The 24385-nt window shown below is 45.8% G+C and overlaps 1 protein-coding gene across 2 annotated transcripts in view; it reads left to right on the top strand.

The window, feature by feature from the left end:
- The window catches only part of PARVA (parvin alpha), a 171911-nt gene that overhangs the window by 78364 nt on the left and 69162 nt on the right, over window positions 1-24385 (top strand). The window contains exons 1-3 of one of the 2 annotated variants that reach the window (XM_032360262.1): window positions 20695-20716; window positions 23182-23271; window positions 23354-23424. In XM_032360262.1, the coding sequence (XP_032216153.1) occupies window positions 23205-23271; window positions 23354-23424 (138 nt within the window). In that variant the 5' untranslated portion in view covers window positions 20695-20716; window positions 23182-23204. Of the gene's footprint in view, window positions 1-20694; window positions 20717-23181; window positions 23272-23353; window positions 23425-24385 lie in introns of those variants that run through there. The other variant, XM_032360261.1, reaches the window with a different exon arrangement.

Below are 24385 nucleotides of genomic sequence, written 5' to 3' on the forward strand. Positions count from 1 at the left end.
ACCTTAGAGGATTACTCTTTTCCAAGAGGGAAAGTACCCCAGATAGCCTCCTATTCCCTGTGACCCCTAAACGACATGTCCTCCACAGTCTGGAGCCGCCAGTCTGCTAGAGGGGACCACAAAAGAAGGTCTGGACAAGTTCCTCGAGCCCAACTCCCCTCCCTTCATTTAGGAGCACAAAGCACCTTGCCTTGGAAAATGCACCTGCAGCCTTTTTCAGGCATCTGGCCCTCCTGAGCTTTGAGCATCCTTGAGCACAGCTGCAACACTGTCTCCCAGCAGGATCCATACCTTGGTCTTTGGGGTCCAGTGGAGCAGGAAGTTTAGAATCCCCTGCTTGACTGGCTGTGGTGCCTCCCTCCAGCCCAGGGCTTTTCCCTCGGCTGGATGCTCCATAAGACCCTCTCTGTCTCCCTGCTGAGTCTCTCCCCTCCCCCTGGGGCAAGGGTCCTGGAGGACTGACCACAGTGATAGGCATCCCTGCCGAGACTCCCAGGATCCAGCATCTTGGGAACTGGCCCCTTGTCTCTGCAGAACTCTGTCAGGGCACAGATGAACTGGTCCCGGGATCTGGGGAATCCATTTAGCCCAGTGCCAGCGCTGGGACGTCTCCCTGCTTCATCTGTAAGTGACACACGTGCACAGCATCGGGGCATGCCCCCGCCCCAGCAGCTCTTTGCATTAGACCAACCAGCCAACAACTCAAAGGGCCACATGACCAACCAATACTCAAATTCAAGAGTTTTCTTCTTGTTCTCAACACAAGTTGCTAAGCTCATGATTAGAATTTACCTAAATTCCTCATCTAACCTTCCTTATCTAACTATAAGTTTAGGCTCCCTCTCCTGAAAGGACAGGTTCCCCACAACCACTGAAAAAAGGCTGAGGGCACAGCATGGCTGCCCTGTGTCCAGGGTAGCCTGGGCTCACCCAGCTGTAGCCCCTAGCCTGCCTCAGGAGAGGCTTCTCACCTGGAGTCTGTGGCTGGACTAAGAAATTCCAGGTCACCCCAGATGAGGCTCCCTTTTCCATAGTGGTGACCTCAAGAAAACACAGAGCCTGGCCTCCGCACGCACCCAGCTCCGACGGGTGGCTGGAGGTGCAGAGCCAGGCCGGGCCGAAACAAGCAGGCCGTCTGGATTTCCAGTTGCCAAGAGGCAAGAGGCAGAATCCTGCTTGCTTTGCAGCAAGTTCATGAGTCTCCCGTGGCATGATATTAAATTATATAGGCAGCCACTTGTTTTCGACTGATGCACCAAGCCGAGAGTGGCATCCAGCAGGCAGCATTCTCCTCAGGAAACAGTTGGAAAGATCCTATAGCTCCGCACATCTCCAGACCTCTGAAAACTGGCCTGACCGCAGGGGGCTGTGGGCCGTCGCAGGGAGTGGTGAGCTCTGGGCAGAAGTACCATGCTTGTGGCTGACACCCTGGACCATGGGCTGTGGGGCTCTTTGCCCTAAAGGTATGTCAGAGCCTGGACAAAGTTGCACATGCGGCTGCAGGGGGTGATTCTCTGTTGGGGGTGCTCTGGCCAGCTCTGGGCTCCTCTCCAGTGCTGGGGCGTCTGAGATGGGAGGTGTCCACTCCTTTTGCCTCTGAATGTTGTTTATATCCACCTGCCCTGCCTCAGCCTCGCTCTGTTGTTAGAGGTAACTATGGAGGGAGGGTGTGTGTGTGTATGTGTGTGTGTGTGTGTGTGTGTGTGTGTGAGAGAGAGAGAGAGAGAGAGAGAGAGAGATGTTTAGGGGTGGGGGACGAGAGGAGGGTGGACAAAGAAATGAATAAACAAAGGAGTGCTAGTCAGCGCTGCCTGCTGCCCTCTGCTCCTGCGTTAAGACTAAATCTAAGTGTGTGTTGTGAACGTGGAGAAAGAAGCTTTTGGCCCCAGGCGAGCAATTAGACTGCTAAATGCTTGTCCTAAGCCAGCTCCGTAGCCAGACTGGAGAGGGTGTTGTGACTCTCATTAGTGACAGCGATATGAATAGGACAGATATCTTCCTTGAAGAGCTCATAATCAATAATGCCTAATGGGCCTTTCCAATTCCCCAAATAGTTTGGGATAAATCTATTAAGACAAGGACTGAAATGGGTTTGATTGACGTGCATGCAAAGTTCTTGGCAAGACTTTCCACTCCGTTTCCGCCCAGATTAGACGTGGTGTGACCATGCACATGTTTGGGTTTATGGTTGGGCTGGAAAGCCTCCGCATGGGTTTTGACAGGTTAAAGGTTAATATCAGTGTGGGCTCCCTGATCTAGGTTCTGGAAAGACCATAATTAATAAAGGAGTGAAAAGAATAGCCATGAACACCTTTTGGCCACATGAGTGAGCCTTCTTGGCTCTCCTGAAGATGGCTAGGGAAGATGTGGCTCCTCCCTGGGCTCTTTCATCACGGATTAACAGCCCAACTGATGAATGTCTACACCCTAGAGTCACTAATTTCTACTCTGTGTTGACAGTCAGAAAAAAATAGCAACTCTGAGGGGGGAAAGCAGGTGTTTTTGAGGGCTCTGGAAGTTAGAGCTGACCCCCGGGGTCCTAAGAAGAGCCAGTGTTGGCCCTTTGATTGGGATGGTAGGGGGAGCAGACTTCGAGGGTAAGAAGGTGCAGATGGGGTCCTGACAGGTGTTCCATTGTTGCCCCACTTCCTCCAGCCAAGCCATGGGGGTGAGTGTTTGCCCCAATATTTACTAGATATTTACAATTTTTTCTTCATATAAATTGCCATACAATGTAATTGATTAACTTTCCTTGGGGGCTTTGATAGGTTGTTATTATGGATTTTTATAATGTGGTCATCATGTTGAAAGTATTAATCTCTGCTTGCTATATTGGTTGCCTTTTTTTTCTAGACTGACCTTCTGCTCAGTTGTTTGCTCTGATCTGCCTCTTTATTTTACAAAACAAGTCTGTGGGTTCCTTCTGCTCCCTACACCCAGAACCTAGTTCTTATGTAACATGGCAGAAACACAAACAAGAACTTCTTAATATACATATACAAGAGTAGAAAGAATAGTGTAGCACACTCCAGGGAGCCCATCACCTGCTCGAACAATGATTAGTCCACGGTCAGTCTTGTTTCATGTCTACCTCCGTCTGACCCTCAGCCCCCACCAAAAGGTTCCTTTGCAGTGAATCCCAGATAGATCATTTCAGTACATATTTTTCATTATAGATCTTCAAGATAAGGATTCTTTTTAAAAATAGAATTATATTACCTGCAGGTGAGAATTTAATAATTCCCTAACATCCTCAACTGTCCAGACCCATACTTTTGACTGTTTCATTTGTTTATCATGTTTACAGTTTGTTGGAGTCAAGAGTGAAATAAGACTCATGTGTTGCGATTGGGTGATATTCTCTCACATCTCTTTTATTCCTCTGTATTGTAGAAACCTATGGAGTTTCCCACAGACTAGGTCTTGCCAGTTGCATCTTAATGGTGTCGGTTAACATGTTCCTCTGAACCCTATATTTCTTGAAGATTGGCAGGTAGATCTAGAACTGATGGTGGTTTGTCTCTTTGGAGGTCAGGGGAAGGAGAGATATTACATCTGGTTGTGTCTCGTTTGTGGGGAGCCATTGGCGATCATTACACTAATTCCTTCGAGATTTCCAAATGGTTATATTCTAGTTCATTTATTCTATCATCATTCAATGTCAGATTTTCTTTCCCTTTACTTACCAGTTTTAAAAATGGGTGGGTTACCTACCTCCTTCAGAGGCAGCTTAAAAGGAGAAATGCTGTGTTTTGTTTCTCTAGTTTTTTTATTATTAACTTATGGGTTTAAATATATTTGATGCATTTCTATTGCCATTGTTGTCCTTATTGGCACTCCATTTTTTCTGTCTTTAGCCAGTGGAAGCCTTTTTGATAGGACCCTACATAATGAAAATTCATAGCTTATGGGTTTTGGCAATAAGATGTTCCAGGCTCATCTCACATATTTTCTGCCTCGGATCTAGAATCAGTCATTTCTCCGAGGAGCTCTGATTCCTTCTGGGAGGAAATGGAATTATTATTTTTTTCTTTTTTAAATTAACGTATAATGTGTTGTTTGTTTCAGGGGTACAGATCTGTGATTCATCCATCTTACACAATTGACAACGTTCACCATAGCACATGCCCTCCCCAGTGTCCGTCACCCGGCTATCCCATCCCTCCCACCCACCTCCCCTCCAGCAACCCTCAGTTTGTTTCCTGAGATTAAGAGTCTCTTATGGTTTGTCTCCTTTCCCGGTTCCATTTTGTTTCATTTTCCCCTCCCTTCCCCCATGGCCTCCCTGCCCTGCCTCTCAAATTCCTCATATCAGTGAGATCATATGATAATTGTCTTTTTCTGATTGACTTATTTCACTTAGCATAATACCCTCTAGTTCCATCCACATCCTTGCAAATGGCAAAACTTAGAGGGTTTTTTATGGCTGCATAGTATTCCTGTGTGTGTGTGTGTGTGTGTGTGTGTGTGTGTACACCACATCTTCTTTATCCATTCATCTGTTGATGGACATCTAGGCTCTTTCCATAGTTTGGCTATTGTGGACAATGCTGCTATAAACATTCAGATGCAGTGCGCCTTTAGATCCCTACATTTGTATCTTTAGGGTAAATACCCAGGAATGCAATTGCTGGGTCGTAGGGAAGCTCTATTTTCAATTTCTTGAGGAACCTCCATACTGTTTTACAGAGCAGCTGCACCAACTTGCATTCCTACCAACAGTGTAGGAAGGGCCCCCTTTCTCCACATCCGCACCAATACCTGTCATTTCCTGACTTGTTCATTTTAGCCATTCTGACTGGTGTGAGGTGGTATCCCACTGTGGTTTTGATTTGAATTTCCCTGATGCCAAGTGATGGTGAGCACTTTTTCATGTGTCTGTTGGCCATCTGGATGTCTTCTTTGCAGAAGTGTCTGTTCATGTCTTCTGCCTATTTCTTAATTGGATTATTTGTTGTTTGGGTGTTGAGTTTGATAAATTCTTTATTGATTTTGAATACTAGCTGTTTATCTTATATGTCATTTGCGAATATCTTCTCCCATTCTGTCAGTTGTCTTTTGCTTTTGTTGACTGTTTCCTTTGCTGTGGAAAAGGTTTTATCTTGACAAAGTTCCAGTAGTTCATTCTTGCCCTCGCTTCCCTTGCCTTTGGTGATGTGTCTAGGAAGAAGTTGCTGTGGCTAAGGTCGAAGAGGTTGCCTGTGTTCTCTTCAAGGATTTTGAAGGAATTATTATTTAGACGCCACAATCCAGATGCTGTGGGTACTGAGCACTATTTTTTTTTTCCACCTCTGAAAATTCATCCAACCCATAGTCACTGTCATGAGCAGCATTACTGCGCATTAGGACCACCATGATTGTCACCCCCCACTCCTATCACCAGAGAGCTCTTCCTGTTCCTAAGTGTCCACGTTCCAGGCTCTATAAAACCCCTGAGATATTCCTTCTCCAACATGTCTGGGCACTTTCAGTCTGTCCCTTGCTCCAAAGCAGCCTCTCTATCATAAAGCACTAATGGGACTTCTTCTCTTCCCTCTCTCTGTGCTGTCTCTCTTCATCTGTTTGAAACCCAGGACAAGGGAATGATTAAAATCTCCTCCAGCTGGGTTTCTGAGCTCTTGCTAAAGTCATTTCTATTTCCCCAGGCCATCCCTGATCAGTCCTTCTCTCCTCTGCTTACACACAATGCCAGTGCGCTGGGAAGAAGGTCGGGAGGCACCGAACGTGCGCGAAGATATGTTCCACGATGCCGGGCATTTGGTGTGATATTATGTCATCGAAGCTGCATTACAAACCAGTGAGCTAAGTGTTATGATTCCCATTTTAGGAGGGAAGGAAAGTTAAACCAGAGACAGAGCTGGGGTTGAGCTGAGGTCTGTCTTCCTCCAGAGCCCAGGCCAGCTCAGACTGCCTGATTGTGGTACATCCCAGGAAGGCGTATGCTTATATAGACGCACTTGGGAACTTTCTGCAGACATCCTGCAAACTTGAAAAACTCTGCTTTTCTTTTCCTTCCATGGCTGCCCTTTGCCTTCAGGATTAAATCTACATTTTGTATGTTCTGGCCTTTGGCTTAACTCTCTAACACCCCACAGACACATTACTCTCTGGCAATCTTCATGAAAACGTGTTTTCTCTCCTGTCTCCTGCTCTTTGATACGCCTTGCTCCCTCTACACCTACTAAACACCTAGTTCTCCTTGAAGAAGAAAATAAAGCATCTCCTTTGAGAAGCCCTCCCTGATTTACACTGCCAAATGAGTTAAGTGATACTCCTGTTGTATCCACAGAGTACGAGGCTATACGCTGGGGCTGGGTTTTATTCATCCCTCTGACCCTAGGACCCAGCACAGTGCCTGGCCCAGGAAAGTTGCCAGCAATGCTGTTGAATGCATACTTCAACCGATGAACAAGTGGGTGGTACCTGCTGTCCCACACTCTGTCCCCTGGGTGTAATGTTATCTTCTTTGAATGGTCTTGACCGTTTCTTGTGGCCTCATTCACTCTGAGCTTCAGTCGTGCATGTTTATTCTGTCTGTGAGTTAAATTGTGCTCTCGGTCTGGAAGATTCCCTGGAAGGAGGCTCCTAACACATTGCCTTGCACGTTGTCAAGTCTCAATAATTACCCGTAGAATTGAATCAAATGGAGGGTTGCACCAAAGGGAGCTACCGTGGAAGTGTCAGGCATGCAATCAGCAGAATGCCAGACAGGCAGGGCAAGCATCTCTGATTTACTACAATTTCTTTTAATAGGTTCTCTATGAGGATTTGCTGTCAACATGGATTGTTGGGTTTGGGGGAAAAATAATAAAAAAATAATAACTTCCATACCAGGAAGCCTCGATGGTCCTTGTGATACACAACGACCGGCAGCGTTTTGCCACTTCTGGTGTGATAGTCTCGGACTTCCAGTTGGGAATGGGACGTAGTCACTGATGCTGAGGAGGTCTCAGTGATAAGCAAAAACTCAGAACCAACCTGCACATGCCCTCTCTGCTCCCTCCCTTGTTGTGTTTAGTTCCGTATCCTTCTCTTCTTAAAGCCCAGACCTACCCAGTATGAATGTCTGGCTGTGATGTAGAAGGTTATAAGAGGCTGATTTGGGGGGCGCCTGGGTGACTCAGTGGGTTAAGCCTCTGCCTTCGGCTCAGGTCATGGTCTCAGGGTCCTGGGATTGAGCCCCGCATTGGGCTCTCTGCTCAGCAGGGAGCCTGCTTCCCTTCCTCTCTCTGCCTGCCTCTCTGCCTACTTGTGATCTCTGTCTGTCAAATAAAATAAATAAAATCTTTAAAAAAAAAAAAAAAAAGAGGCTGATTTGGCCATGGGACTCTGCTGGAAGGGCAGACTTCCCCTGGACCAGCATCCCCGTACTAGTCCTTCATTTGGCAAACACACACTCAGCACTCATTGTGCGGCAGCTGATGGCGGTGCCATGGTGGGCAAGGCCTCTGTCCTCTCGAAGCACTCAAGAGAATGGAGGAGACAGGTGTTCTACAGATATGCACATGGATGTGTGATTACAAATGGTGGGAAGTGATCTGGAAAGAAAAGAGGTCTGTCCACAAAAGGGTCTGGCACCACTGTCTTCCCGAAGCCCTCCCAGATCCCTCCTGGTGCTCCCCCGTCACCTGGAGCCACACCTGTGTTGGCCCTTGGCCCACGGAGATTCCGGGTGTACATGACCGTGAGCTTCTCAGGCCCCTCTGGTTTCAGCCTGGCTGTGATGACTGGTACACACAGCAGACCCCGCCACAGCCTGGCCCCTTCACGGCTCCGTCTCAGGGCTGTGGCTTCTAAAGCCCCTCAGGCAGCAGCCAGCACAGCCTGAGGTGTGGAAAGCTAGCACCCTTAACTGGGGAACCTCAGCTTGGTGGGGAGGTCTCCTGGAGACAGCCTAGAGGCTCCTAGAGAGCCCACACGGGGGTGGGGCTCAGCTCAGTTCCACATGTGCCCTTCGTCGCCGTCCGCCCCGTCCCGTCTTCACGTCGCTCCCCTTGCCCCTGGCCCCCCTTTCTCGAGGGTTCTCTTCCTACTTACAGGAGCCTCCAAACCAAGACATGGGGGAAAGAGGATGAATAACCATTCAAATCATTTTCTAGGAAACTTTCAGGCAAGTCTCTTAAACTCTGAACTTGAGCTTCCTTACCCCTGAAGAGAATAGCTTGTGGCCTGACTCACATGGGCTGTGCATCTAGTTCCCCAAGGGCACCACATTTTGCCCTTGCTGGTCCCTCCACTGGAGGCCCCCCCACCCTTCATAGCTGGGGAATGACTCAACCTATCCCCACTCTGCCACCTCCCCCCATGATTGGAAAGCACCTAAATGTCCAGCAGTTACAGAATGGCTAAGTAATGTTGTGTGTCCCTTCGACAGAAATTGAGAGCAGTGTTTACAGTGATGTTTTTGATGGCATAAGGAAAGATGATGAGATTCTGTGATACAGTAAAAGGCTAGAGAGCCATGTGCTATGTGCATGCGTGTGTGTGTGTGTAAAACAGAAAACCTGGTAACAAAATACAACGTATTAACAGGGTTTATCTCTAAGCAGTAGGATTATTTCCTCTCTTCGTTGTTTTGTATTTGCAAAGGTCTCTTTAATGAGCCTGTTTTTCTTTTATAGCCAGAAATAAATCACCCTATTATTTAAAACAAAACAAAATTACTGCTCATGTATCACCTCCTTTTTAATCTGCTTTTACAGAGGCCGAGCCTCCATAGGGTGACCAGACAACCTGTAGGGCTTAGTATATGCAAGGTGATCCGCCATGAAACTTTCCCCTAGCTTTACATGGGAATGCGGAAGTGACCATGTTCTAGGTGTTTTAATAATAAATGAATGAATGAATGAGTCAATGAATGTCATTACATAAAACTGGGACAACCTATAACATAATGTTAAGGATGTGAACTCTGCAACCAGGTGGCCCAAGACCCACTGAGTTCTGCTTTCTAGCTGTGTGGCCTTGGTCGGGTTACACACCTTCTCTGGGTCTCATTTTCCTCATCTATATAGTGGGGATAATAACAGCACCTACTCCTCAGATTGCTGGAAAGATTAAATATGTTAATATGTGCTTAAAAAAAAAAAAAGGTGCCATGTTTCCATGTCTGGTACAAAGGAAGGGCAGTGTGACTGTGTGTCTTCTCTTCTAGTCATCATTGTTGTCCATTTGAGAGACAGTGCCCCACATTGTGCTTCTTAAGGATAAACCCCTGACAGGCCTGCAGGCAAACCTAGAATTAGTCCACCAGAGAACTGAGCCAGTCAGGAAACAGCAGTGCCATGGTCATTCGCCAGCCACCCCCGGGGCTTGTTTCCATGGCGGCCACCACTTGGGAATTCAAGGGGACTAGTGGTTGATGTTGTGTTTTTTAAGCAGCATTGAGCCACCGCAAAAATGAACAACTGGCTGTAAAGAATTCATGAATAAGAAAGATACTGACATGAAGGTCCAAGAGCCACAGAGAACATAATGAAGAAAGGAAATTTCATTCAGGTAGGGCACAAAGAGGGAAGCAGGTGAGGCTGAAGCATGTCCTGGGGCTCCCCTGCCCTCCCATGGCCCCTCTGTCTCCCACACACTCCTCTGTGGCTCCCTCCATGTTGGAGGGCACTCTGCCCTCAGGACTTAGGTCAGAACCACATGGAGGCCCTTATTCATATTGCATTGCGGTCTGTGTATGTGTCTCCCCCCCACCCCCACCCAACTAAAGCATCCTCCCAGCACTTACTGAATGCTTCTTGTGTGGCTGGCCCTGCGCTGGGCTCTACGGACCCCTAAGAGAATTGTCCTTCAGGAACCTGCTGACCCTAGAAGGGAAGTAATTGTTTATCTTTGGATCCATAGCCCCCAGCACGAGAGATGCCCATACATGTTTAGGAGGGAAATAGATAGTCGGCGTGCCAGTTCCACCCAGGCTGTCCTATTGCTCGTTGTACCCGTAGTTTACGTTCAGTTAGGCAATATGCCAGATCAAGTTCTGTGGTCTCCCCAAGGCTGATGTAAGGGGGAGGTGTTTGGAGGCACACAGGAGTACACACATGCAAAATGGCTTCGAGTTATCAACTCCCAGGCTGGCACCTCTACCACCTTCTGTTTAAGTAGGAGTAGGTCTCCTTTAAGACCAAGGAAGTGGTTCTGGTTCTCAATGTAAGGAGATAACAGGACAGAGCATGGCCAAAGACAAAGAATAATGATGTATTGTTTCCCCAGGAGCATTCCCATGACTTACTTGAGAGCTCCACCAGTGTTTCCGTTGAGATTGCTTTGACTGCCCAAAGCCAGCCAATGGTGCATCCGTCTCCCTCCTTGTTTGGAGGGCAGCTAAATCACGTGCTTGGCTGAACGATGAACAAATGTCCAAAGGCCATTTGCTTGGCAGCCTTCCAGTTCTGTAGAGACTATAAAACTGACCAAAACAAAGACTCTGGTGGAAACTATAAGACTCGTAAAGACTATAGATCTCCCTGTCAGCCCCCATCACAACACCAGCCTCTAAGTTCCTTTTTTTTTTTTTTGGCTATGCTCCAAAGGCCAGATTTCAGACCCTGGTGACTAAAGCACGGCATCAAGTACAGGGGAGTGTGTTGAGGCCCAGACAGTCTGCTGAGGCTACTACGGGCTGGCTCCCATGTTTCCCTGATGCTTTACATTATGGCTGTTGAAACAAGTATCCTTTTAGTTAAAAGTAATAAAACTTTAGTTTAAGGGCTGGGATGGAAAGGTTTGGAATTTTGCATTTTCTGTTGGCAATCTCACATGGAGGAAAAGTGAACCCATATGTCGTACCCAAGGGTGAGTATTAAGAACAGAACTTATCCCCTTAACCAAGAAGGCTGTTATAGGCAGAATAACTGTCCCCTTCCCACCCCAAAGATGACCATAGCCCAATATCTGGAATCTGTCAATATGTTACATTACATGGCAAAGGGAAATTAAAGTTGCAGGTGGGATTTTTACCTAGTCAACCCTAAAATAGGGAGATTGTCCCAGATTGTTCAGATGGGCCTGGTATACTTACCAGTGTACTCAAAAGTGGAAGAGGGAGGCAGAAGTAGCAGTTCAGCAAGGCAACATGAGAAAGATATGGCCCCCAGCCCCCATTGCCAGCTATGAAAATGGAGGAAGGAGGCCACAAGCCAAGGGATAGAAGTGGCCTCTGGAAGCTTGAGAAGGCAAAAAAATAGCCTCTCCCCTAGAGCTTCTGGAAAGGGACACAGCCCTCCCAACACCTTGATTTTAGCCCACAGAGACCCTTGATGGATTTACAACCTATAGAACTCAAAGGATAAGTCTGTGTTGTTTTAAGCCACGCACTATTTGTCATGTGTTACCACAGCAATGGTAAACTAACCCAAAAGCCTTTGGTGTGAAAACCCCCATCAGGGCCCATGGGTAAACATACTTTCCAGGGGTGCCTGGGTGGCTCAATGGGTTAAAGCCTCTGCCTTTGGCTCAGGTCATGATCCCAGGGTCCTGGGATCGAGCCCCGCATTGGGCTCTCTGCTCAGCAGGGAGCCTGCTTCCCCTGCTCTCTCTGCCTGCCTCTCTGCCTACTTGTGATTTCTCTCTCTGTCAAATAAATAAATAAAATCTTTAAAAAACAAACAAAAAAAAACCATACTTTCCAGAGCAGTTCCAGAGAAAATCATTAAGATCATTAAAGAGACCAGTGTACTTTCAGGGATGTCTGTACCAGTAGGCAAGCAGAAATGGCCTTGCCAGGCATCCTTAAGTTATGCAGAAGCTTTGTCTTCGCATCTTAGCCCTGGAGACACATAAACTATGTCCTTTCTTACTGGAAACTTCAGTTCCCACTTGGGAATGAGTACATCTTGCACTTGTAGGGCTTCGAAGTGGTGTTTGTGTTTTGCCTCCTGTACAGATGCTTCTATAGGGCTCAACTGTTGTTGGCTAAGTTACCATCATCTCCTTGGTAATGACGGAAACCTATGTGTCCCATAACATCATGGATTCCGCCCACCCCTGTGAGTACTATATTTGGTGGGAAAAATGCAAATTCAGGTTGATTTTTTAAAAAACTATCTTAACAGTAATTTTAGGTTTACAGAAAAATTACAAGGATAGAACCAAGAATTCCCCTATAACCTACACCCGGTTTCCCCTCTTATTAACATCTTGCCTTAGTAGGAGACATTTAAAATTCACAAACCAGTGTTGATGTATTATTATTAACTAAGGTATATAGCTTATTCCAATCTCTTTAGTTTTTATCTAATGTCCTTTGTTGATCTAGAATCCCATCCAGGATACCACATTATATTTAAGTCATTGTGCCTCCTTAGCTCTTCTTGACCCTGATTGTTTCTCAGGCTTGTTTTTGATGACTTTGACAGTTTTGAGGGAACACTAGTCAAACATATTTTAGGATGCCTATCTATTGAAATCTGTCTAATGTTTCCCCCGGGCTCATGGGTTTGAAAAGGAAGAGCAAAGAGGTAAATGCTATTTTCATCACATCACCTCAAATGCCATGAGTTATGACTGTGATGTTGACCTTGATCACCTGGCATAGCTAGTGTTTGTCAGGATTCTACACTGAAAGTCACTCCTTTCCTCCTTTCCCTATTGTACTGTTTGGAAGGAAGGCCTATTTTAAGGGATAAAGGGTTATGTTTTCCTTCTCTGAGGACACAGGATCCATGTAGATTATTTGGAATTCTACAAAGGAGGTTTCTCTCCCCCAAGTATTAATTAATCCAGTCATTTATATCAGTATGGAAATTTATTTTGTGCCTTTGGTTATAACCCAATATTATTTTATTTATTTTGCTGCTTGGATTATTCCAGCTTCTTTCCTTTCTGGTTCCAGACTGATCTTGCAGATTCCCTTTCTAATCCTAGAATCAGCCATCTTTCCAACAAGCTCTGGTTCCTTTTATTGGAGAACCACTAGAAACCAGGATCTGGAGCCAGGTACATTCATTGCTACTGGAGTGCCATTACTTTTAGGACTTCTCAGCTAATAGAGTCAGAAACTAACCCAAGTATGTACAGTTGACCCTTGAACAAGGCAGGGGGTTAAGGGCACTGACCCCTTTATAATTGGGAAAATCTATATATAACTTTTGCAAAAACTTAACTACTGATAGCCTGCTGTCGACTGGTAACCTTCATAACAGTCAACTAACACATATTCTGTGTTCTATATATTATATACTATATTCTTACAGTAAAGTAAGATAGAGAATAGAAAATGTTATTAAGAAAACCAGAAGGAAGAAATGCAGTACTCCAGCTATGTTTACTGGAAAAACAAAAAAAAAATCCACCTATAGGTGCACCAGGCTGGGCTGGGACAGGGAGGGAAAAGGGAAGTGGTAGTGGGCCTGGCACTCCAAAATGGTCATATTCTGCAGCCTGGTGGCCTCAGCTTAGCAGTGGCAGCCACCAGGCACACCTGTGGGTGTGACAGCAGTCTGGAGGCACAGTACAGCTGCTCCATATACCCGGAGGTGTACCACTGGCCTGGGGCCATTGGCAGCTGTGGCTACCTATGAGTACACCAGCCCCCAGGAGGCTGAGGGGCTGGGGTGCTGCCACGACAGAGGGGTCCCTACCCAGCCCAAGGGGGTCCAAGGTCTGCAGCCAACCCAGTGCAGCCCTGGAGCCTGAACAGTTCGGTGCAGTGGTGCCACAGACATGGGGCTCCGAGCACAGTGCCCCCCATGCCCTCTAGACACGTTCCTTCACTTCAACTCAGCCTCCTGCTGGCCAGCCCCGGGTGCTAGACCCGACTATTCTGGTGGCATATGCGTGACCTGCCTTCCCAGGTCTAGGGCCCCTAGGGGCTTCTGACCGCCTTGGTGGGGGTGGGGGGTTCTCTCCAATTATTCAGATGGCAGCAGGTGCAACCTCTTTAATACTACCTTTGATTTGGCGGGGACTGGGTTGAGTCCTTGTAAATAAATGCCTTGCGGCTTTTGTTGTCAACTCAAAAACAAAATGCGTGACAATGGAGCCATACAGTTCAAACCTGTGTTGTTCGGGGTCAACCGTTCTTCTGCTTCGTGATATTTCTGTTTGTAATCATCTGTATATATAAAGCTAAATGTGAGTGCTTACTGCTATCTCCGTCTCTAACCCATCACGACATAGATCATCCTAGCCTTTTTCCCGCTTGTCTATAACTTCCCACTCCAACAGTGAGAAACCTGGCACCGACCATCCTCCATTCGTTTATGTAATTATTCGATTACAGTGTCTGTGTGTCACGGTATCAGAATTGTTGCCCGGCACCCCCATGGCAAATAACTTTATCAACTAGAGTCCATGCTTATGTTCCTTTTGACTTGGGTTTCACAGACATCACTCATTTCCAATGACACTTAGGTCAGCACCATCCCCTTCACCCCTTCCAGTGAGATTGTCTCCCACATTGGCGATTCTGTTAAGTTCTAGCATCACAGTCTACCTCCCACTCTTGGAGCTGCCAGCCACCTAAACGATTTTTTTTATTTGTTTACATTAAGGTTTACTCCCAGTGCTATAAAATTCTGTGGGCTTGATAAATGCATAAAATCATGTATATACTGTCACGGTATCATCCGGAATAATTTGACCTTCTTAAAAATATTCGGTACTTTGCCTATTCAAATCTTCCCTCAAACCCCTGGCAGCCACTGATCTTTTTACTGTCTCTATAGTCTTTATATTGTCTCTCTACCTATTCTGAATTTCCTATATTGGAATCACACATTGTGTCACCTTTTCAGACTAGCCTGTTTGACTCGGGAATTATATATTTAAAGTTCTTCCGCGTCTCTTCATGGCTTTAGTGCTCATTTTTTAAAATCACTGAGTAATATTTCACCATATGGATATACCACAACTGATCCATTTGCCTGTTGAAGTAAGTCTTGGTTGCTCCAAGTTTTTGGCAATTATGACTAAAACTGCTATAAATGTGTGAATATATGGGTTTTTTTTTAAAGATTTTATTTATTTATTTGACAGACAGAGATCACAAGTAGGCAGAGAGGCAGGCAGAAAGAGAGAGGAGAGGAAGCAGGCTCCCTGCGGAGCAGACAGCCCGATATGGGGCTCGATCCCAGGACCTTGGGATCATGACCTGAGCCGAAGGCAGAGGCCTTAACCCACTGAGCCACCCAGGCGCCCCCTGAATATATGTTTTCAATACAAGTGAATACTAGGAACACAATTGCTGAATTATATGGTAAAACTTTAGCTTTGTAAGAAAACTATCATGTGGTCTTCCAAGATTGCCGTATTATTTTGCATTCCCACCAGCAATGAATGAGAGTTCTTGTGGCTTCACATCTTGTCAGCATTTGATGTTAAGTTTGGGGGATTTTAACCATGCTAAAAAATGGGGTGGTATCTTATTGCTTTGTCATTTCCTGATGACAAGGGATGTTGAACCTCTTTTCATATTCTTTTTTGCCATTTGTGTACCTTCTTTGGTGACATGTCCGTTTAGGTCTGCCCATTTTGTAGTTGGTTTGTTTTCTTATTCGATTTTTAAGGGTTTTTTTGGGTTGTTTTGTATATAAGTCTTTTATGTAGTGTATGTTTTGCAAGTATTTTCTCTCAGTCTGTGGCTTGTTTTTTCATTCTCTTAACAATATCTTTTGCAGAATAGAAATTTTAATGAAATCCAGCTTATCAGTTTTTCTTTCATGGATTGTCCTTGTGTTGTACGTCAAAAGTCATTGCCAAACCCTGTGTCACCCAGGTTTTCTTAAATTTTTTTCTAGAAATTTAATAGTATTGTGTTTTATTCTTAGGCCTATGATCATTTTGAGTTAAATTTTGCAGAAAGTAGATGGTTTGTGTCTAGATTCATTATTTACATATAGATGTTCAGTTGTTCTCATATCATACATTGATAATACTATCCCTTCTGCATTAAATTGCCTTTGCTGCTTTGTCAGAGATCAGTTGAATATGTTTGTGTGTATCTGTTTCTGAGTTCTCTACTCTGTTCCAGTGATCTGTGTGTCTCCTCTTTTTCCAGTGCCACACTGTATTGATTACTGTATCTTTATAGTAAGTCTTAAGGTTTGGTAGTGTCAGTCTTCCAACTTTGTCATTTTTCTTCAATATTATGTTGGCTACTCTGGGTCTTTCATCTCTGTATAAACATGAGAATCCATTTGTTGGTAACCACAAAATACCTTTTGTGGGATTGCTTTTAATCTATAGAGGAAGTTGGGAAGAATTGACACCTTAACAGTATCAAGTCTTGTAATTCATGAATACTGAATGTCTCTTCATTTATCTAAATCTTATTTGATTTCTTATATCAGAGTTTTGTCATTTTCTGCATATCAATTCTGTATGGATTTTGTAAGATTTATACCTAAGTATTGCATCTTTTGGTGCTACTGTAAATAATATTGTGTTTCGAATTTCAAATTCCAAGCAGTCATTGCTGGCACAAGGGAAGGCAATTGACATGTGTATTTATTTACCTTGTGTCTGCAACCTTGCTATAATTACTTACTAGTTCTAAGAGTTTGGAGTTTTTTGTTCTGTTTGTTTTTGTCAGTCAGTTGTGATTTCCTACATAGATAACCATGTCATCTGCAAAGATAGTTTTATTTCCTTGCTCCCAATTACTATATCTTTAATTTCCTTTTCTTGTGTTATGGTATGAACTAGGATTTTTAGTATGATTTTGCATAGGCACGGTGAGCGGAGACATCTTTGCCTTGTTCGCAGTCTTAGGGGGAAAGCATTTGTTTTCTCCCCATTAAGTATGATGTTAGCTCTAGTGTTCTTATTTTTATTTTTATTTTTATTTTATTTTAAAGATTTTATTTATTTATTTGACAGAGATTATAAGCAGGTAGAGAGGCAGGCAGAGAGAGAAGAAATCAGGCTCCCTGCTAAGCAGAGAGCCTGATGCAGGGCTCGATCCCAGGACCCTAGGATCATGACCTGAGCCGAAGGCAGAGGCTTTAACCCACTGAACCACCCAGGTGCCCCAGCTCTAGTGTTTTAATTGATGTTCTTTCAGGCTGATTTTTCACATAGACAAAAATTGTTGGGGCTTGCTGACCAGACCATTATCAAGTCAGTTGTCTTGCTGCCAAGAACATCTGTGGGGGCCCTTGATCCATTTAGGAATTAAGAGAGCTTTACTAGTTTTCAGAAGGGCCAGATATTAATCCTCAGAGTCCTGATAAGGATCTAGAGCAGCCCAAATATCTCACTGGTGCCCACTTGCACCGAAGGAGAAAGAACGTTCTAGCTATTCTCTTGCACTTCCTTGGTATGTTCAGTTTGGTTTGGTTTGGTTGCTGTTTTGTCTATAGAACCAGCGAGCATAGTCCAGGGGGTGCTGGGGAACAGAAGAATTCATGACCCCTGACACTTTAGAGCTCACTTACCTGTTTGCTTCTCGATTCCTTCCCCTTTCTCTGCTCCCCGCCCCCCTTTCCAGTGATCAGGCATAATCATCACTCTCAACACCTACCCTGTTTTTCCACACCTTGATCTTTTTTTACAGAAGGTGTGCCTTTCTTGGGGCCCCTGTGTCAAATGAAAATTGCTATTTTTCGAAGTCTGACTCAAATTTGCCCTTTCTAGGAATCCTCCCTAGTCCTCCATCCAGAGCTACCCTCATTCTGCCTGAGCTCCCGCAGCCCCGCAGTCATGTGGCGCTTACCCCTATGGGCAGCATCACGCCTGTTGTGTTGATGTGTCTGCCCCTCCCACCATCTGTGAGCAGATTAAGGCAGATCCCTGTCCAATTCTCAGGCATGTATTCCCAGTGCTGGCACCAGATCGACTTCAGAAGAGGTGCCTAGTAATGTTTACTAGTTGAGCGAATGAAATTACTGGCTTTGCCTAAATGGACCCTTTTTGTAATTTTAGAAACCTCTGTCCATTCTTCTCTCCATGGTTGTTTTCTCTGTGGTATTCTTGACTCCCTGTGTGTATTCTGAAGTACAAGAGATGCCTGCAGCTCTTCTGTTTCTCATGGTAAAAAGGAAAGGAACATTACCATTCATTGTAGATCTACGCTATTCATCTATCAACTTTATAATCCTGGTGCCCTGTGTATTAATTAGGGAGTTTGAGCTCCAAGCCCCAGAAAATGCCAACTCCACCAGCTTAAACACTAAGGGAGCTTATTATCTCTCTTATAACAAGACACATAAAGCTAGAGTGGCTCCAGGGATGGTGGCTTAACAGTATCAACAAGAACCCCTTTCTTTCTTCTCTGCCAATCTTAGCATATTAGTTTCTTCTTTGGATTTGGGCTAACTTACCTCTTGATTACAGAATGGCTGCAGCAATTCCAGGCATAACATCCTGATGTAATAATGATGAGAAGGATACCTTCCCTTCTTTGGACCTCTCTTTAAAATGGAGGAAAACTACTGTCAGAAGCTCCTAGAAATTTTCTCTCTCAATTCGTTGTATCATTTGGCCATGCTTGAGTCAGTCACTATCAGGGGGATTAAGATTATCGTGATTAGCTTACGCCAGTCAGGATCTCCCCTGGAACTTAGGAGGGAGGAGTATACCCTGGAACAAAATGAGGGTTCTCTCAGCAGGGAAATAGAGTCAAATCAAATATTAGCGAGGAGGGGCACCTGGGTGGCTCAGTGGGTTAAAGCCTCTGCCTTCGGCTCAGGTCGTGGTCCCAGTGTCCTGGGATCGAGCCCCACATGGGGCTCTCTGCTCGGCAGGGAGCCTGCTTCCTCCTCTCTCTCCGCCTGCCTCTCTGCCTACTTGTGATCTCTGTCTGTCAAATAAATAAATAAAATCTTTAAAAATAAATAAATAAATAAAACAAAAATAAAACTTTAAAAAAAAAATATTAGCGAGGAAACCAGCAGTGTCAGCTACGACGTTGTTTTACAGAGAATTGTTTTATTCTGAATTTCAGGGAGGTTAGATCATTTATGTAAGATCCCACCACTGATAAAAATAGAAGTAGGATTCAAATCCAGCGCTGTTAGACTCCAAAGCCCATCCATGTGCTTTCCCCGCAGCACCACTGGACCCAGAGCCAGCCTGCCTTTCCCGGAAAAGCCAAAGCCCCCTCTCTGAAGGCGAGCACGTCAGGCAGGAGTTGAGGCAATCACCCTGCTCTCCCGAGCTCGACCTTCAGCTGGGCACTTAATCTGTTTATTAAGTTATGACTAATGGCACTGCGAGACACCGAGGGCCGCACATTCAGCCCCAGTTTTAGGTTGTTAGAGGAGGTTCAAGGGATAAACATCATATTCCTAGTCTGTGCCGGAGAAATTCAATTGCAGCTCTTTTCTCTTACAGAGTACAGGGATGGGCGAGGGGCTTCTGCTGGGTCCTGCTTGGGCTTAATAGAAAGGAAGCCTCCAAAGCAGGCGCGGGCTGTTTTGGGAAAGTGGCAGCTAATGCGGCCCCATGGGGCAGGGGCCAGGCCTGAACAGGGCAGTTTGCACACTCACTTTTACAAACAGTTGGCTCCGAGTCAGCAGTTAATGGGATGGGAATGATGTTCCTGTACCGAATCATTTCCTGAAAAAAAAAAAACAACACAAAACATTTCCAATTGCAAACATATCTCAGCCTTTCTTGTAGGGTTTGTTATGTCTCTGTGAGTGAATTAAAGAGGCAGGGCGGAGGGGAGTGTTTCTGACTGGGGATTTTTCATCGGAAAACATTTTAACAATGATGTACACATTAAAAAAAAAAAAAAAAAGATCCTGTTCAGACCCACCTTTTAGGAGTCCTTGCTGCAGATAGTACATTTCTACTCGCATTTGGGAGGTGTAAATATCTCTATATTCACAGGTTGGCTCAGGCCATACAACAGGCTTGGAACAGATGCGGCTTTTCTCTCCTCACAAAATAGAAGCACACACATATGCACACACATGCGCACACAGGGTCAGGCCAAAATGTTTTTTTGTGTGTGTTGTTGTTGTTGTTGTTATTCCCAGAGAACAAGCTAGAATCCTTCTTTGCATCTACCACACTGTTCTGGCAAATTCTGGCTCAAGGCATAACCCGTGCAAATGGTGGTCTTAACAGTTTGGGTTTTTCGTTGACTCAACAAATAGGTTTTTAAAAATTGTTTGAAAGATTTATTTTAGAGAGAGCACGTACCTGTAAGCAGGGGGAGGGGCAGAGGGAGAGCGAGTGAGCGAGAGAGAAAGAGCGAGAGAGACAGAAGCAGATGCCTCACGGAGAGCAGAGCCCCACATGAGGCTCCATCTCACGAACCGGAGATCATGACCTGAGCCGAAATCACAATTCAGATCTCAGTTGACTGAGCCCCCTCCCATAGTGTATTCACAGAATTCCTACCAAACACCAGGCACTCTCCTAAGTGCTTGATCTATATGAACTCATTTAACCTTCTCAACAACCCTAGGAGGTAGGTAATATTATCACTCCCATTTTGCAGATGGGGAAACTAAGGTATAAGAAGTCAATGAACTTGCCCAAGGTCAGAGCTAGGAGATCATGGATTTGAATGTAGGCACTCTGGCTCCTCTTTGGGGAATCAAATAGTGAACAAAAGAGAAAAAAGTGCCAGCTTTCCCATAGTTTATTTTCTGGCTACGTGGGGGACAGACAACAGACACATGAATAATGATTATTTCAGGATGTGGTGAGTGCTCTGAAGAAAATAAAAGATGAGAGGGAGCAGGGGGCTACTCAGAGGGCCTTGTGGGTGTTAGGAAGGAGCTGGAGCTTCATTCTGAGTATGAGGGGAAGCCACAGGAGGGTTTAACGCAGGAGAGTGGATGATGCTATTTACATGCTTATAGATCATTCTGACTGTGCTGCGGGAAGTAGACGGGGTGGGGAAAATGCATCGCAAAGCAGCAGACCAGTTGTAAGGTGGTTCTTGTTGTCTAGGTGAAAGATACTGGTGGCCTGAACCAGGATGGGGTGGTGGAGATGGTGAGAAGTGGTTGGCATTGGATCCTGGTTTAGAGGTGGAGCCCAAAAAACTTGCCAGCATATTAGATGCAAAACATGAGGAAGGAGAAGTTAAGGGTGATTTTTTAGATTTTGGCTTAAACCATTGTATAAATGGTGGTGCCATTTACTGAAGAAGAGAAGAGCTGGGAAAAAGCGGTCTCGTTTTAGTGTTTGTTGTGGTGGGGGTGAGGGTGTTGACAATTATGTTGTGTGTGGATACATTTGAGATCTCTATAAACAGACAAAAGAGGAGACATGGGGTAAGCCTGGAGTTCAGGGTCAGGCCTTGTCTGGAGATTAAATGTGGGCATCAGCCACTAGGGCAATGCCATCCAACTGAATTTCCTGTAATGAAGGGCATCATGACATCTGTGATGTCCAGATGGTAGCCACTAGCCGTGCTTGGGCCACTGGGCGCTTGCAGTGTGATTGGTACAACGAAGAAACTGAGTTCTTAATTCGTTTAAATGTGAACAGCCGGGTGTGGCTGGTAGCTACTGTACTGACAGTGTAGACCTGGGGGGTTGGTAGTGTAGGTAGAGAAGGTCCTGGGCAGGAGCTAGTGTCTCTACCTGCCAGTACACCCAGCCTCGCGCCCACATTTAAGCGTGACTTGACTTCTGCTTGCGCAGTAATGCTTGTTCAGTAGTGGAAACCTTCCTCCTTTGTCAGAAACAGCCTGGAAAAGAAAGCACACTGCCCGTCTGAGGAGGAACATTGGAGGAAATCGTAGGAGTCTCATGATACTGCGGGAGTCCGTTTTGTTTTTCACTGGAAAGCAAACGTGAACCGATGCTTACTAGAACCATTTTAGCCCTGAAGGTGTGGCTTATGTCTTTCAGTTATGTTTGATGAGGGGAATTATGTAGAGTGGTGGGTGTCTGCAAATTTGCAAATTTGCAGATTCAAGACTGTGACTGGCTGATCTCCCGTGTGAATGTCAAGAGCCCACAGCAACGGGACTAAATACCAGCTTCATAATGCAAGTTGTGTCTCTTTGGGGTAGAGTGTGTTTCACTGTCTTTGTTAGGCAATCTCGTCCCCAGTCCAACTGCAAACATCAGTGAGTGTGCGAATATGAAAGAACTCTTTGTAAGTGGCTGCCTTGTGCTTAAGGGTTCTTGCAACTGGCCATCAGGGAGGCCAGAGTCCATAAAAAAAAAAGAAATGAAATGGAGAGATGGGACATTGCTTTTATTAAGGCTGATCACTGCTGCCATATTAGCTCTTTGAGAACCCTTTGGTGACCAGTACCATTAGAGAAAATGGTCTTTTTGGGCTTCATTGGTGAAAAGTAATTCTCCAAACTGGAAGTGAATAGAGGTGAGGAGATTTCGTAGGTTTTGATTTTAGTAGGTGATCCAAGGTCAGTGCTTAGCAAGCGCCCCTCAGTGGTTTTATAGTAGGGATTTGTTTTTCACTGAGGCTTCATGGGGTGGGGGGGCGGTGGGCACATGGTGAGGAGAGTAGGCTGTAAGTCTTCAGTGGCCATTGACCTCTTTTTGTTTTCCTTGAGGAAAGTGGAATTGTAGATTTCTAGGATTTGAAAACTGCGAGAAGGACTCGCTGGCCACCCTTCCAGTCGGGCTCTTGACATTCAGCTGAGGAAATGGGCCTAAGCGAGGAGATGCCTGGCGCCAGGGGCACCTACTCATTAGAGCTGAAGGGACAGACCAGAGCCTAGAAAGAGGCCAGACTGAGGTGTCCTAGAGCAGCAGCTGGGGTGAGGCGGAGGGAAAAGAGAAGGTAGGATAATCCAAAAAATACTTGGGAAAAGGGAAGGGAAGATAATCAGAAAAATAGTTAGGGAAGCCAAATAAGGAGAGTAGTATGAGGAGACCTGCGCCGAGGGTGGAAATGGCTTACGGCTTGGTGACCTTGTTCACCCAGACAATTACTGGGCACCTACTCTGCAGTGATAGAAAGCCCTGGGAGGAGGGACAGGCAGGAGGCGGCAGGCAGAAACCTCAGAAAGATGTGAGTGCCCACCCTACTTGCATTTATCCTGAGATGATGTTTGGAAGCAGGCAGAGGCCTCCCTGTTGTCCCGAGGAAAGGGAGTGAGGTGACAGTCTGCAGAGGTGACCTGAAGGGAACTACTTGGTCCTCTTCGCAAAGAAAGGCAGGGACTCTGTTGCAGGCTGAGTAACAGCTGTAGGCTAACCTTTGTGGTCGTATTAATGTCCGTCCCGAACACGTTTGTAAGGGAACTCCTCCCTGTCCTCGACGGGCTGCAGTGTGACTCCGACTGTCTTCTTCTTGCAGTATCGGAACTTCAGGAGGAAGGCATGAACGCCATCAATCTGCCTCTCAGCCCGATCCCCTTCGAGCTGGACCCGGAGGACACCATGCTGGGTAACTGGATCTCTTGTTTTCTGGGTTACCCTAATGCCTTCAGATAAAGCCACCCCCCACTGACTGTCTTTTCCTTTTAAAGAGGAGAATGAAGTGCGAACAATGGTGGACCCAAACTCCCGCAGCGACCCCAAACTGCAAGAACTAATGAAGGTAAGAAGAAATTAGGAGGGGCATCAGCTGCACCCCCCGGCTCAACAGGCATCTGTAGACCCCCTTCTCTGGGCAGGCACTCACGGGAGCCACTGCACAGTGACTTGAAAGTCATGGGCAGCTCGTGGTCCCATAGGTGGACATCTCCAATTTAACAGAAGTGGCACACGGCAGCTGCCCGATAAATGGTGTTGATCCCAGGTGCCAGAGAAGTTAGTGCAAATGAGCTCACATTTGCCACGATCTTCACGTTCACACAGTCTTTCCACTGCTTGTCCCAAGGCCCCTCAAAGGCACCCTGCAAAATAGGACTTCCTATCATCCCCACTTACAGGTGAGGAAGGTGAGTCTTGGAAAAGCCAGTGGTTTGTGTATGGTCACAGCTGAGTAGAGGGGATGGAATTCAAACAGAAGGGAATAAATTGAATTACATCATGTACACTGTGCCTGGCCTGTGGTTGTCCCCTGGAAAATGTTCATGCCTCCCCCTTTGGCTTCCCCATCCTGTGCTTTTCTTCTTCAGCTTCTCCAAGCTGCATTCAAAACAGGACAGAAGGCACTGGATGCCAAAGTGGTTCGTGCAAAATGCAAACCAGGTCTATCATTTTCCTGCTCAGACCCTGTGTGTGGATTCCTACCAGCTGAAGGTTGAAGCCCCTGCTCCTGGGGGTGGGCATTTGGGGTCTCATGCTCTAGCTGCCTGTTCAACCTCAGACTGTCCCCTTAGAGTCACCGCGCGATGACTAGTTGCTACTACTTAGACACTTGTCTGTCTCCTTTTCTAAATGATGAGCTTCTTGAGGTTAGAGACCACCTCTTTTTGCATCATTGTACCCCAGGATCCAACACAGACTGTGACATGGAGCAGGTGTTTGTAAATGCTGGGTGGGTGTGTGGGTGGGGGATTGTTGGGGGATGGCTAGAGGGCGGGGCGGGGGGAAGGGTAAGGAGGGAAGCTGCT

Source organism: Mustela erminea, chromosome 9, assembly GCF_009829155.1.
Source record: "Mustela erminea isolate mMusErm1 chromosome 9, mMusErm1.Pri, whole genome shotgun sequence".
Classification (NCBI taxonomy): domain Eukaryota; kingdom Metazoa; phylum Chordata; class Mammalia; order Carnivora; family Mustelidae; genus Mustela; species Mustela erminea.